General features: G+C 38.4%; 1 protein-coding gene across 3 annotated transcripts in view; it reads right to left on the bottom strand.

Moving 5' to 3' along the window:
• The window catches only part of CDC123 (cell division cycle 123), a 174137-nt gene that overhangs the window by 10744 nt on the left and 142556 nt on the right, over positions 1 to 20837 (bottom strand). For all 3 annotated transcript variants that reach the window (XM_001363530.4, XM_056799447.1, XM_007503959.3), the window contains one exon: positions 1408 to 1536. In XM_001363530.4, the coding sequence (XP_001363567.1) occupies positions 1408 to 1536 (129 nt within the window). The remainder of the gene's footprint in view (positions 1 to 1407; positions 1537 to 20837) is intronic.

The raw sequence follows: 20837 nt of genomic DNA, 5'->3' as shown, positions 1-20837 counted from the left end.
TTGTCTCTCAAGTCCAGGCATTTTCTCTGGCTGTCCCGCATACCTAGAATGCTCTTCTTCCTCATTTCCACCTACTAGCTTCCCTGTCTTCCTTCTAGTCCAGGCTTCTGAAGGGTGGAGGCAGCTAGGTGGCACATAGAGAGAAGTCTAGGCCTTGAGTCAGGATTTGTGACCCTGGGCAAGTAACTTAATTTCTATCTGTCTCAGTTTCTTCAACTGTATAACAGGATCAAAATAGTACCTATCTTACAGGGATGTTGTAAGGATAAAATAAATAATATTAGTAAAGCACTTAGCACAGAGCCTAGAACATGGTAGATGCTTATTTTCTTCCTACCTTGAGGCAGAGAACAACAAGGAGGTTATTGCAAAAGTCCAGAAAAGAGATGACTATGGTTATATAGATGGAGAGAAGGGAACAGATGTGAAAGGTAGTGGATAAAAAATCAAATAAGGCAGCTGACTGTATATGTGAGGCAAATGAAGAACCAAGATGACTCAAAGGCTCTGAACCTGGTTTTGGTAAGTACCCTTGATAAAAAGATACAAAGTGGGTAGATTTGAGGGAAGATGGAAGAAATTAATTCAGTTTTGGACATACTGAATTTGAGAAGCTTTGTGGCATATTCAGTTGGTGATGGAGGCCTGGAGTTCCTAAGAGATAAGAGCTGAATATAAAGACAATGGAATACCATAATCTTACATCTTAGAAGGCCAAAGGGACATAAATATGAGTCTTTTCATTGAATATTCTCATGAGAGATTCTCTTATATTCTTCATGCAATTCCTTGAAACAGAAGATAAAGAAAAGAAAAAAATGGTATTCTGAATAGCCACAGAGAGTTTTATTACATTAAGCTCAGGTTATTAAAGGTTCTCACACTTTTTATAAGGAGCTGATAAAGATTAGAAGAACTACATATCACTTGGTTGAGATAAAAGAATGGATGTGTGTGTGTATATACATATGTGTGTGTGTGTGTATATATATATGAAAAATGTAGAATATTTCAAGAATAAGAGACATTAGGAGAGAATTATTACTTGAAATTATAGGTATGAGGTAATTATTTGGGGAAAATTATTAAAAATAGGAAATTCATAAGAACAACATGTTAAGTAAATAAATACGTGTATTCAAGTCAACAATTATTCCTTTTATAATGAAAGGAAAAATTTTTATTACTCACTAGACAAGTATCTTTTATTTATGTCTATATAAAATATTGTCTATATTATAAAATTTACTTTAAACTAAATATTTCCCAAGATTACAGATAATAAGTTTGACCACACAAGATCCTGAGGTCACATCATAAAAATAAACAAAGAGAATTTAGGTACGCATTTAGTTTAATCATTTAAGGGGTTATCTCTTAGATTACTGCTTTTCTAAAACTTCTTACCTGTTCGAGAGCCTCTCCTTCATTATGTTCACCTTTTAAGTTTTTTCCAGATATTAGTTCTTCCCATGTGAACAGTAGTGAGTCTGTTACTTCACCAAATGGATTAAAATCAATTAGCCACACTTTGCCCTACATCAGACAGAAGAGAGGTATTAAAGGTTAATAAAGAACAAAGCTATATGTTCTTGCTAAAGTCCATAATCTGCCTTAATTTGCAGAAGTCTAAAGTAAATCAGAATGTCCTATTTTCATATACCTTTCTTCCCAAAGGAAACTTAACATTTATTATATTAACAATTATAAATTATTGTATTTAAAGGGGAAAATAGCTTTAACATATTTTAATGCTTTGTAAATGACTAGTCTCCTCTGGTTTGATAAAAGTCCACTTGACTAAAAAAAAAAAAATGAATGAATGGTATAGTAGAAGAGCACTGACTCTGTAGGCAGAAGCCCTAGAATCAATTTCTATATATAAAGATGACTCTGTGGCTTTAGGAAGTCACTTAACCTGTCTAGGCCAGTTTCCTCATCTATAAAATAAGGGGATTAGGACTGGACATCCACTAAGATGTTTTTGATCCTGTGACTAGAGAGAGCAAAAAAATTTTTTTTCATTTTTATAGCACTGAAAAAAAAAGGCTATGAAAAATCATCTACATTTTTTTCTCCTGCCTCTTCCAACTAAATTAGGCTCAAATGCTAAATTAAAAAAAAAGACCATTTCATAAAGAGGCCTATCCAAAGCATTATGATGAGAAGTAGTATCAAGACTGTCTCCAGAAACATAAGTAAGAGCAAATGTTCATTGAAGGAAGGGGTTCTCCACTTGACTAGCCTACATCAAGTACTCTTCCATAAAATCAAGGGTTTGTTACAAAAGTGGGGATAGTTCTCATAAAGGGAAGGATGACAATTTTGCCTGTCAGTGTATTTGGACAGTATATTATGTTTAAATACTCTATGGAAGTTCTACTCTGAACAAAGTAAAATGGCCTCACCATGGTCCAACAGTGGCTCTCTGTTTTAAAGCATTAGGTAAGCTTCGCATAAGTCTGGCAGTACTCACTAAGCTAGAAAAGATTCAAGTCTAAGCCTAGCAATGAATTCTTAAGTATACAATCCTAGGAGGAAGAAGAACGTGTCTGGAGATACTCATTATGAAAAGGTTGGATTCAGGGTGTTGGTCACATAAAGTCACAAATGTTATTTGAAGAACTGTGATCTAGGTGAGTAGAGGGAACACCCATTGTCTTTAGGGTGGATCTATATTATAAGATTTGGTATAGTTCAAAAGAAGGAACAAAAACAGTCCTAAAAAAAAGATAGAATTACCTCTAAAACTAGTTAAAGAGAAGTTTAATTTGGAGTAAAAATGTGTCAATGAGGATAAGTAAGTATACAGAGAGCTGACTACAAGTTCTGGACACAATGCTAATAGTCATAACTACATATGTTTCAATTATATAAGTTGGATGTACAATCTAGTTGCTGTGAGTATTCATTCTCTCTGTGCAAATAAAAATCTATCCACATGTTCCATTCTGGGTGACTCTTGTCCTTAATCTACCAAAAATGTGTGAAGAGCAGTGCAGTATATGGTCTTTCCATCTACTACTTATTTTTGTAATGTAATCAGCTCCCCATCTTTGTTGGTCATACATCACTGATATTTTGGGATGCTTTTTAATCTTAATTCATTGTTGTTAATATGCTACCACCTATTTATCGCTTCATATATTTCTCTATAGTCCTTTGAATGACAAAGAATTATGGATAAACCTGGGAAAGCCAAGAAAGGAATTAGAAGTAACAGATTAGATTAATAAATATGATATTTAGTCAAAGTATTTTGTATTTTTGTTTTATTGGTATTTCTTATTAATTTAGCAGTACAGCTAGTTTTTTGTTCCATTGTTTATACATATAATTTTATATTGTATTTATCAATCTATAATGGCCAGAGTCTCAACTATACTCTTTCCACATCTGATTATCTTTGAATTAAGTAGAAGACTGCTGAATTAGATACCAGAGGAGGCAATAACATGTTAGGGCAAAATTTTTAAGGAAGAATAAAACAATTTCATTAGAACTCTCTCCAAGTGCTGATATCATCATGAGTAACTGTCCATGGCACCATTTGAATTAGGTTCCTATTACTGCTCAACTCCAGCCACAAAAGGCATCCTCTATTAAATCTATGCCTCCAGCATGCAATCTCTATATTCTCAGCTATGAAACACAAGACCTTTTTAGAAACTTGTCAATATTTAGTTATATGGAAAAATGCCAACCATAGTTATCTAAGTTATTAGTAAATGCCTTCCTTATACTTTGGGTATCAACTATAAGAAAGTAAGTAGCCATCTGTATTAAAAAGTAGAAAATGAATGGTCTGGAATAATATTTTCATTCTGCTTTATTACTTTTTCAAACCAATAAAATCATCTCATTATAATCAATCACCCTGTCTGTTAACATAGATCTATTTAATTAGGGCAACAGCATTACTGAGATCTATAAACTAGAATATGTCACATTGTAAAAATAACCCCAAAAGATAAGCCAATCTAAAAACCAAGGCTAGCACTGATGATTGGCAGCATTTGTTTCTTGGTTCAAAGGTTATGGTCTACATTTTAAAGAAACAAAAAATAAAACTGAATCCATTTTAATCAAGCATAAAAATCTTAGAGGTTAACTGTTTTAGGAATTTTATTTGATTAGAGCTATAAAATATTTTTCGCATGTACTCATTGGGAATAAAACACAATGGGGAACTATCTTCAGATAATTTACCTTGCAATAAGTCCCCTACTCAATATCACTCAAAAACTGAATGCCTCCCAATTCTTAACATCAAGTCTAAAATTCTCAAGTTATTTTCAAGCCCCCACCCACCCATCTGTCCTCACTCTATCTATGGGAATTTATTCTCACTACTCAATAAAGCACAATGTATAGACACTGTATAAGTAATAAATTATGTTGTACACATCAGTTACTACAAGAGTTCTCTGAAAAGGAAGATAGTAAGTGCTAGGTAATCAAAAGAAGCATCATATTAAATGGGTTTTCAGCTGGGGCTCAAGGGATGAGTCATATTAGGATAAATAGAGGGAAGAGAAGGCATTTTACCACTATTCTTCAATACGTACTTTCTGTTACAGAGAGGCTAGAATTCTCACCACTTCATGAACATATCACATTCATTACAACCTTTGTTGCTTTTGTTCTTTTTATTCACAATCTCTTTTAATATCCTCCAACTCTCTCCCCTCTGACTGGCCCAAATCTATAAAATCTCTAAGTCTCAGCTCAACTCCCACTTGCCAAAGAAAAGCCTTACCTGATTAATGAAACCTGACCAATTTTCTTTCATAGAACTCCTACAGAACCTATGATTTGTACAGCACAATTTTGCAATTTATTCAGTGTTTCATGCTGTTCAAGAACAGTATTAAGTATTTGTCTCATGTCTTCAGCAACTACCATTTATTAAATATCTACTATATAGAAATTACCATAAAGATAAAAGCATGAAGGAGATAAACCATGAAATGTCCCCTCCTGGAAAATTTGTAGGGAAGATATTATATGTACACAAATAATAAAGCAAAATAAATTATGCCAAGATCATAAGAAAGGAGAAAATGAGAGGCAGGGCAGAAGGACAAGAGATAGCTTAAAAAAGCTTTATTGATGAAGTGGTATTTGAGTTGAGACTAGAAAACTAAGTAGAATAGTGGGATGAAAGGAGCATTTCTGGTATAGGGTACAGTAAAAATAAAGGCATGGAGGCAGGAGGAAATGAGTAAAGGAGGCCATGGCTAGAAATCTAGCTGGAATGTACAGTATTCATGTGGTATGGGGCAATATAACATAAACCTGTAAAAGTAAGGTATTATAGCAAACTGTGAAGAAGGAATTACAGAGAAGAAATTAGTTCAGAAGGAGGCCTTTAAGAGACTCTTCTATTATTCCAGGCAAGTGGGAATGCCTTTCACCAGGGTGATGGTAGTCAGAATGAAGAGAGGGACATATGTGAGAGATGCTGTGGAAAACTGACCACATTTGCCAGCCGACTGGATGTGATAAGGAAGAATCAAAAGGAATGTCAAGGTTTTGCAAATGGGTGGCTAGGAACACTATTAAAAGTAATGGGAAAGTAAAAAATAAGAGCTTTTAGGAGCAAATGATAATTTCTCCTTTGAACCTGTTGCAGTTGAATTCTTAACAGATCAACTAGGCACAAACATCTATCAAGGAGTTAATAATACTGAAATGGAGCTCAAAGAAAACAAAAGAGAGCCAAAGATAGAGCCTTGGGGGAAACCCAGACTTTGAAAGTAGGAAAAAGAAGATCTAGAAGCAGAAGGGTGGGCAAAACAATTAAGAAAGAAACAAGGAGAGAGCCCAATGTACAATGTAAGATGTTACATTTATCTCTTCATCTTCATTCGGCTTAATAGTCTAGCCTACTAAGGTCACAGTTCATAGGTCACTGAGATAGAGCTGGAAGGGACCTCAACATCTAGATCAACCCTTCATTTTACAGATGAGGAAACTGAGGTTTGAAATAGGTTATGTGACTTGACCAAGGTCACACATGGAGGAACTAGGGATATTTGGATAAGAAAAGACTTAGCAACATGAAAGACATCCTCAAATATTTGAAAGATGGAAGAGAGTTGGTTTTTCTGCTTGGTCCTTAAAGAGAGAACTAGAAGTGATGAGTTAAAGTTACAGAGGCAGATTTCAGCTCATTATAATAAAAAGTTTCCTAATTATTAGAAATAACTATAATTGGAATGCACTGTCTAGGAAGGTAATTGGCTCATTCATTGAATAAGCATTCATTAAGCACTCACTATGTGCCAGGTACTACACTAAGCAACTGAGATATGGAGAAAATAACATAAATCTCTAAATTCTACTGGAGCAAAACAACATGTACATATAAATATATGCAAATTAAATATTATTTTCAGACACGACACATACAGATATGGTCATGCCTTTCTTCTTACACACAAGTATTCTACACTTCCATGATCAAAAAGACTAAAATTCCTAACCAAAACCTTCAGTCATTCCACCTCACCTCAAATTATCATCCTCTACTTCTCCATTTCATAGCCATTCCCAGAAAAAGTCTCCAATTGTCTCAACTTCTTTGCATCTCAACCCTTTATAACCTGTTTCCTACCAAAAACTTAAATGACCCCTTCTCTCTCTGACTACAAATGATCCCAACTATTCTTCTTGACAGTCTTGTTCAGGCTTCATTCTACTTGGCCTTTCTGAAGCTTTTGATTCTATCTTTTAGTTCTGTGCTTTAGACATAGTAAGTGATTAACAAAGGCTTGAATTGAAAACCCCCTCATCCTGAACATCCTCTCCTTACTTAACTTCCATGACACTGTTCTCATGACTATTGGCTTCTCTTGTTTCACCACTGTTGTAGTGAAAATTTTCACTTTTTAAGATTATTATAATATTGAACAATGGCCGCCAAGGAATTTACTTATGACATTCCTAAAATGAAACACTCAAGTCAGAATGGAGTTTATGGAGGTTTAATCACAATGGGAGTAGGGAAAAGGAGAGGGAGAGAAGGAGAAAGGAGAAAAGGGAAAGGGGTTACTCAACCTCTGACCAAGGCAGAGGGAGTTTAGGCCCAAAGGGCCAAGGTGGAAGGAATCAGTCCTTGACTCACGTGACCGATCTGAAGGGAAGCTGTCTGCGGGCCTCCTCTCTGTTCAAGCTTCTAACACGAACTGGCGTCTCGCCCTGTCTACAGAAAGTGAGCGAATTCCAGAGGCTGCTCTCTCCATCACTTCCTGTGCCTCACACGTGCCAATGGTGGTTCAAGCTTGGCTTAGGACAGCCCAGGTGGGCAGTTAGTTATTTCTGATTTGTCATTGACTAGCACATGCCCTTGTAGTGTGGGTGTGCACAATTTTTGGGTGCTAGACCAAGATGGAGATTTTAAAATTCACACCAACTAAGCATGGACATCCATTAATGCTCAATGTTGGGCTATCTCCTGTCCTATGACTTCTATGGCATTCACCTCCCTGTACACTTTAATCGGTCCCTTTCAACTGGTTCATTTTTCTACTGTCTACAAACAGAAACAAGTCTCCTACATCCCTAAGAAAATTTCATTAAACCTTATCATTCCTTTAAGAGTTTGTCCTTTAACTTTCTTCAATTTCTAGACTAAATTTCTAGAAAAAATTGTCTCTACTCACTGCTAAAACTTTCTCTTCTTACACTCATTTCCCAATCCTTTGCAGTCTGGCATCCAATTTCACTCATTTGAAACTTTTTCTTTCCAAAGATTTCAATGATGTCTTAATTGCCAATTGTAATGGCCTCTCATATATAATGCTCATTCTTCTTGATTTGTGCAGTATCTGACATTATTAATTGGCTTCTTCTATTGTATACTCTCTACTTACTGGGTTTTTGTAGCACATAGTACTCCTACCACACTTTTCAACTCTCCTTTGAATGTTCTCCTCCCTCTTTAGAAGGTAAAGCTCCGAGAGACTTCCGGGTAAACATGGCTGCAATCTAGATGCAAATCGGCACTGAAAGAAATAGACGACCTCAAAAGAGCATAAAAATCATCTTTGGAAGAATGGAGGGATTCTAAAGTACGGTACAGCAATGAATGTACATGGGGTTTGAGCATTTCCATACTATAAGAAGGAGAAAAAGCTCACACCCAAACAAGAGCTGAACTACCCTCCCCCACCTCTCCTACGGAACCAGAGTAGGGACCAGCATGCTCACCATAGACAGCAAGTGAGGGAGGAACAACTCTATGGAGACTGGGGGGGAGGGGTCACACCAGGGTCCTTGGGATCTACCAAGGACTTCCAGAGAACTATACCTCAGAGGGGTTTCACAGGAGAGCCCTGCGCACGGGAGAGCTCGCTCGTAGACTGTGGGGGCTCTTGCAAATTTTGAACACTGTGGAGACTCTAGAAACTGCCTGAGGCAAAAGCTCCGCTCCTCGCAGTAGTTGGGGGGGGAGGCGCATGCCAGGGTCCTTGGGAACTGACAAGGTCTACCAGGGAAATACCCCTCAGAGCAGTTTCACAGGAAACTCCTGTACACGGGAGAGAAGAGAACACAGACCAAGCGGGCAGGCATGCTAACAAAATGTGGAGGCTGCTGTGGAAAAACCGGCCTGGGGCAAAAGCACCAAAACCCGCCCATCTCACTCAGACCTCTGACTAAAAAGGAAAGGGAAAAGCACCAAAGGGATGGCTCATAGTGCCCAAGATCAACACTCCAAGAAGAAAGGGAAAAAACTGACTATTGAAAACTTTTACAGAGGGAAAACCCAGGCTACAAAGGAAAAAGAGGATGAAATTCAAACAAAATCAAAACCCGCCAAAAAAAAAAATGGAAATTGTCCACAAGCTTTGGAAGAACTCAAAATGGAGCTTATCCAAAATATGGAAACTTTCTGGCAAGAAAAATGAGAAAAAATCCAGAAAGAGGTCAGCAGTCTGACAGACAAGAACTCCCAATTGGAGAAAGAGCTAGAAGCCTCAAACAGAAGGGCAGATCAAAATGAAAAGAAAAACCAGTCCTTAAAGACCAGAATTAAGCAACTGGAAGACAATGATCTTGCAAAACAGCAAGAATTAATAAAGCAAAGTCAAAAAATTAAGGAATTAGAAGAAAACATAAAATATCTCACTGACAAGGTGACAAACCAGGAAAACAAAGGAAGGAGAGACAATATGAGAATAATTGGTCTACCTGAAAAACCAGAGATTAACAAAAATCTCAATACCATACTACAAGAAAATATAGAAGAGAGGACTTCCGGTTAAGATGGCGGCTTAGAGAAAACTAAAGTTCAGATCTCCAGAAAACCCTTCCCGACCAATCTCAAACTATAAGCTCCTAAGGCGCCGAAATTCAAAACGATCAACGGCACAGACCCTGGGAACCCTCCTCCTGGACCTGGACCCAGATCAAAAGGTACGGCTCCCCTCAAAAGCCAGAACCCGAGATCACTCAGACCTAAGGGGTAGGAGCACAGAGTCCAAGGCTCCGGGAAGCCGCAGCCTGGCCCAGCTCAGAGAGCAGGGTCCTCGGAACAACAACCCTCAGGGCCTTCTATCTGAGTCCCAGTGAAAGTCAAGAGCAGGGTCGAAACAACAGCAACCCTCAGGGCGGGCAAGACAGCCTCACGGGCTGGATCCTGCTATCCAAGTCTCAGTGAAAGTCCCTGCCCTCGGAGCTTGGGGAAGCTGCAGCCCATCCCCCCGCAGGCCAACGAAACAGCCTCACGGCCAACGATTCTGAAGGCAACTTCCGGAAAGTGAGCCGGGGGGAGAGTGTGGCCTCGTGGTCCGACCCTTCCATTCCAGTTCCAGTGAGGCATATTCAGTTTAACCCAGGGAAAGCTCATAGAACCGACAATCTACCCAGGACTAAAGTCTCTGAACACCAGACAGAGATAAGAAAAGCTAATCCTCCACACTCAGAGATGGCAAACTCCACAGAAGCACAGAAGCCCCAAAATACCAAGAAAAATAAGAAGAAAGGGGCAACTTTGGAAACATTCTATGGAGCCAAAATACAAAATACAGAGCAGATAGAAAAAGATATACAAGAAAATGCTCCAAAATCTTCCAAAGGAAATGGAAACTCTCCACAAACCCATGAAGAATTTGAATCAGAAATGACCAAAAAGATGGAAGCCTTCTGGGAGGAAAAGTGGGAAATAATGCAAAAGAAATTCATGCATCTACAAAACCAGTTTGACCAAACTGTAAAAGAAAAACAGGCTTTAAAGCAAGAACTAATAAAGCAAAGCCAAAACACCAAGAAATTAGAAGAGAACATAAAATATCTCACCGACAAGGTGATAGATCTGGAAAATAGAGGGAGAAGAGATAATTTAAGAATAATTGGACTCCCAGAAAAGCCAGAAATAAACACCAAACTGGACATGGTGATACAAGATATAATCAAAGAAAATTGCCCAGAGATTCTAGAACAAGGGGGCAATACAGCCACTGACAGAGCTCTCAGAACACCTTCTACACTAAACCCCCAAAAGACAACTCCCAGGAATGTAATTGCCAAATTCCAAAGCTATCAAACAAAAGAAAAAATCCTACAGGAAGCCAGAAAAAGACAATTTAGATATAAAGGAATGCCAAACAGGGTCACACAAGACCTTGCAAGTTCTACTCTGAATGATCGTAAGGCATGGAACATGATCTTCAGAAAGGCAAGAGAGCTGGGTCTCCAACCAAGAATCAGCTACCCAGCAAAACTGACTATATACTTCCAAGGGAAAGTATGGGCATTCAACAAAATAGAAGACTTCCAACTTTTTGCAAAGAAAAGACCAGAGCTCTGTGGAAAGTTTGATACCGAAAATCAAAGAGCAAAGAATACCTGAAAAGGTAAATATTAAGGAAAGGGGAAAAATGTTATCTTCTTCTTTTACTCAAACTCTCTTCTATAAGGACTACATTTATATCAATCTATGTATACTAATATGTGGGGAAAATGTAATGTATAAATAGGGGGTAAAGAAAGACGAAATAGAATAATCGTTATCACACAAAGATTCACATGGGAAGGGGAGGGGAAGAAAACTCCTATAAGAAAGAGAGGAAGGGGGGTGGGGTTTACTTAAACCTCAATCTCAGGGAAATCAACTCTGAGAGGGAAAAACATCCAGATCCATTGGGATCTTGAATTCTATCTTACCCAACAAGGGTAAGGAGAAGGGAAAACCAAGGGGGGGAGGGGGAGAGGGAGAACAAAAAGGGAGGGAAAGAGAGGGGGGAGGGGGAGGGAAGAAAAAGGGAGGGACTAAAAAGGGAAACATCAAGGGAGGGGACAAGGGGGACTGATTCAAAGTAAATCACTGGACTAAAAGGTAGAGCCGAAGAAGAAAAGGTTAGAATTAGGGAAGGCAATCAAAATGCCAGGGAGTCCACAAATGACAATCATAACTTTGAACGTGAATGGGATGAACTCACCCATAAAACGTAGACAAATAGCAGAATGGATTAGAATCCAAAACCCTACCATATGTTGTCTTCAAGAAACACACATGAGGCGGGTTGACACCCACAAGGTCAGAATTAAAGGATGGAGTAAGACCTTCTGGGCCTCAACTGATAGAAAGAAAGCAGGAGTGGTAATCATGATATCTGATGAAGCCAATGCAAAAATAGACCTGATCAAAAGGGATAGGGAAGGTAATTATATTTTGTTAAAAGGGACTCTAGACAATGAGGAAATATCATTAATCAACATGTATGCACCAAATAATATAGCACCCAAATTTCTAATGGAGAAACTAGGAGAATTGAAGGAAGAAATAGACAATAAAACCATACTAGTGGGAGACTTAAACCAACCATTATCAAATTTAGATAAATCAAATCAAAAAATAAATAAGAAAGAGGTAAAAGAAGTGAATGAAATCTTAGAAAAATTAGAATTAATAGACATATGGAGAAAAATAAATAGGCACAAAAAGGAATACACCTTCTTCTCAGCAACACATGGCACATTCACAAAAATTGACCATACATTAGGTCACAGAAACATAGCACACAAATGCAGAAAAGCAGAAATAATGAATGCAGCCTTCTCAGATCACAAGGCAATAAAAATAATGATTACTAATGGTACATGGAAAACCAAATCTAAAACCAATTGGAAATTAAACAATATGATACTCCAAAACCGTTTAGTTAAAGAAGAAATCATAGAAACAATTAATAATTTCATCGAGGAAAATTACAATGGCGAAACATCCTTTCAAACCTTTTGGGATGCAGCCAAAGTGGTAATCAGAGGTAAATTCGTATCCCTGAATGCTTATATTAACAAACAAGGGAGAGCAGAGATCAATCAATTGGAAATGCAAATGAAAAAACTCGAAAGCGATCAAATTAAAAACCCCCAGCAGAAAACCAAATTAGAAATCCTAAAAATTAAGGGAGAAATTAATAAAATCGAAAGTAATAGAACTATTGATTTAATAAATAAGACAAGAAGCTGGTACTTTGAAAAAACAAACAAAATAGACAAAGTACTGGTCAATCTAATTAAAAAAAGGAAGGAAGAAAAGCAAATTCACAGCATTAAAGATGAAAAGGTGGACAGCACCTCCGATGAAGATGAAATTAAGGCAATCATTAGAAATTACTTTGCCCAATTATATGGCAATAAATACACCAATTTAGGAGAAATGGATGAATATATACAAAAATACAAACTGCCTAGACTAATAGAAGAGGAAATAGAATTCTTAAATAATCCCATATCAGAAATTGAAATCCAACAAGCCATCAAAGAACTTCCTAAGAAAAAATCCCCAGGGCCTGATGGATTCACCTGTGAATTCTATCAAACATTCAGAGAACAGTTAATCCCAATACTATACAAACTATTTGACATAATAAGCAAAGAGGGAGTTCTACCAAACTCCTTTTACGACACAAACATGGCACTGATTCCAAAACCAGGCAGGTCAAAAACAGAGAAAGAGAACTATAGACCAATCTCCCTAATGAATAAAGATGTGAAAATCTTAAATAGGATACTAGCAAAAAGACTCCAGCAAGTGATCAGAAGGATCATTCACCATGATCAAGTAGGATTCATACCAGGGATGCAGGGCTGGTTCAACATTAGGAAAACCATCCACATAATTGACCACATCAACAAGCAAACTAGCAAGAACCACATGATTATCTCAATAGATGCAGAAAAAGCCTTTGATAAAATACAACACCCATTCCTATTAAAAACACTAGAAAGCATAGGAATAGAAGGGTCATTCCTAAAAATAATAAACAGTATATATCTAAAACCAACAGCTAATATCATCTGCAATGTGGATAAACTAGATGCATTCCCAATAAGATCAGGAGTGAAACAAGGATGCCCATTATCACCTCTACTATTTGACATTGTACTAGAAACACTAGCAGTAGCAATTAGAGAAGATAAAGGAATTGAAGGCATCAAAATAGGCAAGGCGGAGACCAAGTTATCACTCTTTGCGGATGACATGATGGTCTACTTAAAGAATCCTAGAGATTCAACCAAAAAGCTAATTGAAATAATCAACAACTTTAGCAAAGTTGCAGGATACAAAATAAACCCACATAAATCATCAACTTTTCTATATATCTCCAACACAGCTCAGCAGCAAGAACTAGAAAGAGAAATCCCATTCAAAATCACCTTAGACAAAATAAAATACCTAGGAATCTATCTCCCAAGACAAACACAGGAACTATATGAACATAACTACAAAACACTCACCATACTACTAAAACTAGACTTGAACAAATGGAAAAATATTAACTGCTCATGGATAGGACGAGCCAATATAATAAAAATGACCATCCTACCCAAACTTATTTATCTATTTAGTGCCATACCCATTGAACTACCAAAATACTTCTTCACTGATTTAGAAAAAACCATAACAACGTTCATTTGGAAGAACAAAAGATCAAGGATATCCAGGGAAATAATGAAAAAAAACACATATGATGGGGGCCTTGCAGTCCCTGACCTAAAACTATATTACAAAGCAGCAGTCATCAAAACAATTTGGTACTGGCTAAGAAACAGAAAGGAAGATCAGTGGAATAGACTGGGGGAAAGCGACCTCAGCAAGACAGTATACGATAAACCCAAAGATCCCAGCTTTTGGGACAAAAATCCACTATTCGATAAAAACTGCTGGGAAAATTGGAAGACAGTGTGGGAGAGACTAGGAATAGATCAACACCTCACACCCTACACCAAGATAAATTCAAAATGGGTGAGTGACTTAAACATAAAGAAGGAAACCATAAGTAAATTGGGTAAACACAGAATAGTATACATGTCAGACCTTTGGGAGGGGAAAGGCTTTAAAACCAAGCAAGATATAGAAAGAATCACAAAATGTAAAATAAATAATTTTGACTACATCAAACTAAAAAGCTTTTGTACAAACAAAACCAATATAACTAAAATCAGAAGGGAAACAACAAATTGGGAAAAAATCTTCATAGAAACCTCTGACAAAAGTTTAATTATTCATATTTATAATGAGCTAAATCAATTGTACAAAAAATCAAGCCATTCTCCAATTGACAAATGGGCAAGGCACATGAATAGGCAGTTTTCAGCCAAAGAAATCAAAACTATTAACAAGCACATGAAAAAGTGTTCTAAATCTCTTATAATCAGAGAGATGCAAATCAAAACAACTCTGAGGTATCACCTCACACCTAGCAGATTGGCTAACATAACAGCAAAGGAAAGTAATGAATGCTGGAGGGGATGTGGCAAAGTAGGGACATTAATTCATTGCTGGTGGAGCTGTGAACTGATCCAACCATTCTGGAGGGCAATTTGGAACTATGCCCAAAGGGCGACAAAAGAATATCTACCCTTTGACCCAGCCATAGCACTGCTGGGTCTGTACCCCAAAGAGATAATGGACACAAAGACTTGTACAAAAATATTCATAGCTGCACTCTTTGTGGTGGCCCAAAACTGGAAAACGAGGAGATGCCCATCAATTGGGGAATGGCTGAACAAACTGTGGTATATGTTGGTGATGGAATACTATTGTGCTAAAAGGAATAATAAAGTGGAGGAGTTCCATGGAGACTGGAACAACCTCCAGGAAGTGATGCAGAGCGAGAGGAGCAGAACCAGGAGAACATTGTACACAGAGACTAATACACTGTGGTATAATCGAACGTAATGGACTTCTCCATTAGTGGCGGTGTAATGTCCCTGAACAACTTGCAGGGATCCAGGAGAAAAAAACACCATTCATAAGCAAAGGATAAACTATGGGAGTGGAAACACCGAGAAAAAGCAACTGCCTGAATACAGAGGTTGAGGGGACATGACAGAGGATAGACTCTAAATGATCACTCTAATGCAAATACTATCAACAAAGCAATGGGTTCAAATCAAGAAAACATCTAATGCCCAGTGGACTTACGCGTCGGCTATGGGGGTTGGGGGGGAGGAAAAGAAAATGATCTATGTCTTTAACGAATAATGCTTGGAAATGATCAAATAAAATATATTTTTAAAAAAATTCGTCAAACTGATCCAGCTCTTTCATGTCGACATGACAGGGGAAGTCCTATCTGGTGGAGAGACTTCTGATCACTTCAACATCTCCAATGGTGTGAAACAAGGCTGTGTCCTCGCTCCGGTACTATTCAACCTAATTTTCACCCAAGTATTACGACATGCTGTGATGGATCTAGACCTGGGCGTCTATATCAAATACCGACTGGATGGCTCACTATTCGACCTTCACCGCCTGACTGCAAAAACAAAGACAACAGAGAGACTCATCCTGGAAGCTCTCTTCGCAGACGACTGTGCTCTCATGGCCCACCAAGAAAATCATCTTTAAACCATTGTGGACAGGTTCTCTACCGCAACAAAACTGTTTGGCCTGACTGTCAGCCTCAGCAAAACAGAGGTGCTGTTCCAACCTGCACCAGGGAGGCCAACTAACCAGCTGTGCATTACAATCGACAGCACGCAGCTTTCTAACGTCAACACTTTCAAGTACCTGGGAGCACCATCGCCAAAGACGGGTCCCTAGACCACGAGATTAATGATGGGATCCAAAAGGCCAGCCAGGCACTCAGGCGGCTGCGCTCTAAAGTCCTCCAACACAGCTGTGTAAGCACTGTGATGAAGCTCAAAGTGTATAACGCAGTGGTCCTCAGCTCGCTCCTGTATGGTAGCGAGACATGGACACTGTACCGGAAGCACATGAAACAGCTGGAGCAATTCCACCAACACTCTCTCCGGTCAATCATGAGGATTCGATGGCAGGACAGAATCGCCAATCAGGAAGTCCTCGACAGAGCCAACTCCACCAGCATCGAAGTCATGGTCCTCAAAACCCAGCTACGATGGTCTGGACATGTCATCCGCATGGACCCACAGTGAATACCAAGACAGGTATTCTATGGCGAACTGTCAGCTGGACTCAGGAAACAAGGCCAACCAAAGAAAAGATACAAGGATCAGCTAAAGTCAAATTTGAAGTGGGCTGGCATTACACCAAAGCAACTAGAACTCGCTGCCTCTGACAGAAGCAGCTGGCGAACCCACATTAACCATGCCTCCACCACCTTTGAAGATGAACAACATCGACGTCTTGCCGCTGCGCGTGAACGCCGACATCAGGCCACAACCGCACCTCCCATAACAACTGGTGTCCCATGCCCCATATGCCACAAACTCTGCGCCTCAGTCTTTGGACTTCAAAGCCACATGAGGGTACATCAATGGATGATAATGCACAAAGACAATTGTCATTCTCAGTCACCGAGAGACTACCACTATCCTCTACCTGCAGATGTGGCTTAAGGCTGTCTCTAACTGGGTGACTTCATTACCTGCCATGGATTTAACTATCTCTATGCAAATGACTCAAAATTGTCTTTCACCTAAAAAACAATCTGGCAATACTAACTGTCCAGTGGATATTTAGGTATTTCAAACTCAACACATCCAAAACAAAACTCATTAACTTTTCCCAAAGACCTATGCATCTCCCAAACTTACCTATTATTACTGAGGGCACCAGCTTCCTTCATATCACCCAGGTTCACAGCCTTGGGGTCATCCTTAACTTCTCATTCTCTTGCACCCTACATATCCACTCAGCTGCCAAACCCCAATTCTAGATTACTCCCATCATCTAACTCCTATTCACATGCTGTCAAATATCATGTCAAAAATCCACTAGTTATTAATGTTTCCTGATCTCAAGTGGGTCCTCATTGTAGCAAAGCTATTCTACTCCTAATCCCATTCACTATTTCATTCTCCACAATATTATTTCCACATCTTTCCCATCCCAGTGACTGAATCCTCTCGTCATCCTCGGTTACTGAGAGACTACTAACAAACAGACTGAATCCTCATTGTCATATTTCAAGCCCTATTACCCCTCCAACCATCCCCACAGACCCATCCCAAAGCTACCACCCTTTCCACAGTGCTTTCTGGGCTGTCTGCTCCACAGGCTTTCATTTCAAATCTTTGCACTTCGCCCTTCCATTTTATGGCTCTCATTGAGTCCTAGCTCCCCCCAACACAGATTCCCTAACCACTCTTTCCAATACTGGCTACACTTTCATTATTCATTCCCCTCAATTCACAGATTGAGATGGAGTTTGTATACTCCTTTACTCTCCATGGCCATTTTCAGGTTGTCCCTCTAGTACATCACTCAGTAACCTTTCTTCCTTTTTAGGTTCATTCAATTCATATCCACAACTTAGTCAAAATTGTGGTAGCTATTGTCTACCAATCTTTAGGTTACTCCCTTTCTTTCCTCAGTGAGTTCAGGCCCTGGGTTACTATCTGTTTCTTCACCTCAACTCCTGCCTTCATATTAGGGGACTTCAACACCATAACTTCACAATTCCTAATATACTCATTTCACATGACCTAATAATCTTCCATCCTTCCCCATCTACACATATAGTTATACTCTTCATCATCACCCCCAAATCACCACCACTTCCATGTTCATGAGTTCCGAAATTCCCTTACCTCAACACAATCTATTGTCATTCCACCTCTCTCTCAGCCTTCTAGCCCCAAAGTCTATTCTTTATCCAAATTGTGATTTCTTTTTTTTTTCCATTTTAATATTATTTTATTTGGTCGTTTTCATACATTATTCACTGGAAACAGAGATCGTTTTCTTTTCCTCCCCTCCCCCCCCCTTCCCTCTCCCATAGCCGACGCATGATTCCACTGGTTATCACATGTGTTCTTGACTCGAACCCATTTCCCTGTTGTTGGAGTTTGCATTATAGTGTTCATTTAGAGTCTCTCCTCAGTCTTATCTCCTCCAACCCTGTGGTCAAGCAGTTGCTTTTCAGCGGTGTTTTTACTCCCACAGTTTATCCTCTGCTTGTGGGTAGTATTTTTTTTTAGATCCCTGCAGATTGTTCAGGGAAATTGCATTGATACTAATGGAGAAGTCCATCACCTTCGATTGTACCACAATGTATCAGTCTCTGTGTATAATGTTTTCCTGGTTCTGCTCCTTTCGCTCTGCATCACTTCCTGGAGGTTGTTCCAGTCTCCATGGAATTCCTCCACTTTATTATTCCTTTGAGCACAATAGTATTCCATCACCAACATATACCACAATTTGTTCAGCCATTCCCCAATTGAAGGGCATCCCCTCATTTTCCAATTTTTGGCCACCACAAAGAGCGCAGCTATGAATATTTTTGTACAAGTCTTTTTGTCCATTATCTCTTTGGGGTACAAGCCCATCAGTGCTATGGCTGGATCAAAGGGCAGACAGTCTTTTATCGCCCTTTGGACATAGTTCCAAATTGCCCTCCAGAATGGTTGGATCAATTCACAACTCCACCAGCAATGAATTAATGTCCCCACTTTGCCACATCCCCTCCAGCATTCATTACTTTGCATAGCTGTCATGTTAGCCAATCTGCTAGGTGTGAGATGATACCTCAGAGTTGTTTTGATTTGCATCTCTCTGATTATAAGAGATGTAGAGCACTTTTTCATGTGCTTATTAATAGTTTTGATTTCTTTGGCTGAGAATTGCCTGTTCATGTCCCTTGCCCATTTGTCAATTGGAGAATGGCTTGATTTTTTGTACAATTGATTTAGTTCTTTATAAATTTTAGTAATTAAACCTTTGTCAGAGGTTTTTATGAAGATTGTTTCCCAATTTGTTGCTACCCTTCTGATTTTGGTTACATTGGTTTTGTTTGTACAAAAACTTTTTAATTTGATGTAATCCAGATTATTTATTTTGCATTTTGTAATTCTTTCTAATTCTTGCTTGGTTTTGAAGATTTTCCCTTCCCAAAGGTCTGACATGTATACTATTCTGTGTTCGCCTAATTTTCTTATAGTTTCCTTCTTTATGTTCAAGTCATTCATCCATTTTGAATTTATCTTGGTGTAGGGTGTGAGGTGTTGATCTAAGCCTAATCTTTCCCATACTGTCCTCCAATTTTCCCAACAGTTTTTATGAAATAGTGGATTTTTGTCCCAAAAGCTGGGATCTTTGGGTTTGTCATATACTGTCTTGCTGAGGTTGCTTGCCCCCAGTCTATTCCACTGATCCTCCTTTCTATCTCTTAGCCAGTACCAAATTGTTTTGATGACCGCTGCTTTATAATATAGTCTGAGATCTGGGACTGCAAGACCCCCTTCCTTTGTATTTTTTTTTTCATTAATTCCCTGGATATCCTTGATCTTTTGTTCTTCCAAATGAACTTTGTTATGTTTTTTTCTAAATCAGTAAAAAAAATTTTTGGAAGTTCCATGGGTTTGGCACTAAATAGATAGATGAGTTTGGGTAGGATGGTCATTTTTATTATATTGGCTCGTCCTACCCATGAGCAGTTAATGTTCTTCCAATTGTTCAAGTCTAGTTTTAGTTGTGTGGAAAGTGTTTTGTAGTTGTGTTCATATAGATCCTGTGTTTGTCTCGGGAGATAGATTCCTAAGTATTTTATTTTGTCTTGGGTAATTTTGAATGGGATTTCTCTTTCTAGTTCTTGCTGCTGAGCTGTGTTGGAATTATATAGAAATGCTGATGACTTATGTGGGTTTATTTTGTATCCTGCAACTTTGCTAAAGTTGTTGATTATTTCAATTAGCTTTTTGGTTGAATCTCTAGGATTCTTTAAGTAGACCATCATGTCATCTGCAAAGAGTGATAATTTGGTCTCCTCCTTGCCTATTCTGATGCCTTCAATTTCTTTTTCTTCTCTAATTGCTACTGCTAGTGTTTCTAATACAATGTCAAATAATAGAGGTGATAATGGGCATCCTTGTTTCACTCCTGATCTTAATGGGAATGGATTTAGTTTATCCCCATTGCAGATGATATTAGCTGATGGTTTTAGATATATACTGTTTATTATTTTTAGGAATGACCCTTCTATTCCTATGCTTTCTAGTGTTTTTAGTAGGAATGGGTGTTGTATTTTATCAAAGGCTTTTTCTGCATCTATTGAGATAATCATGTGGTTCTTGTTGGTTTGCTTGTTGATGTGGTCAATTATGTGGATAGTTTTCCTAATGTTGAACCAGCCCTGCATCCCTGGTATAAATCCTACTTGATCATGGTGGATGACCCTTCTAATCACTTGCTGGAGTCTTTTTGCTAGTATCCTATTTAAGATTTTTGCATCTATATTCATTAGGGAGATTGGCCTATAGTTTTCTTTCTCTGTTTTTGGCCTGCCTGGCTTTGGAATTAGTACCATGCTTGTGTCATAAAAGGAGTTTGGTAGGACTCCCTCTTTGCTTATTATGTCAAATAGTTTGTATAGTATTGGGGTTAACTGTTCTCTGAATGT

The sequence above is a fragment of the Monodelphis domestica genome, chromosome 5, assembly GCF_027887165.1.
Source record: "Monodelphis domestica isolate mMonDom1 chromosome 5, mMonDom1.pri, whole genome shotgun sequence".
NCBI classification, from domain to species: Eukaryota; Metazoa; Chordata; class Mammalia; order Didelphimorphia; family Didelphidae; genus Monodelphis; species Monodelphis domestica.
The sequence above is the reverse complement of the archived record's forward strand: the minus strand, read 5'-3'. Positions and strand labels throughout refer to the sequence as shown.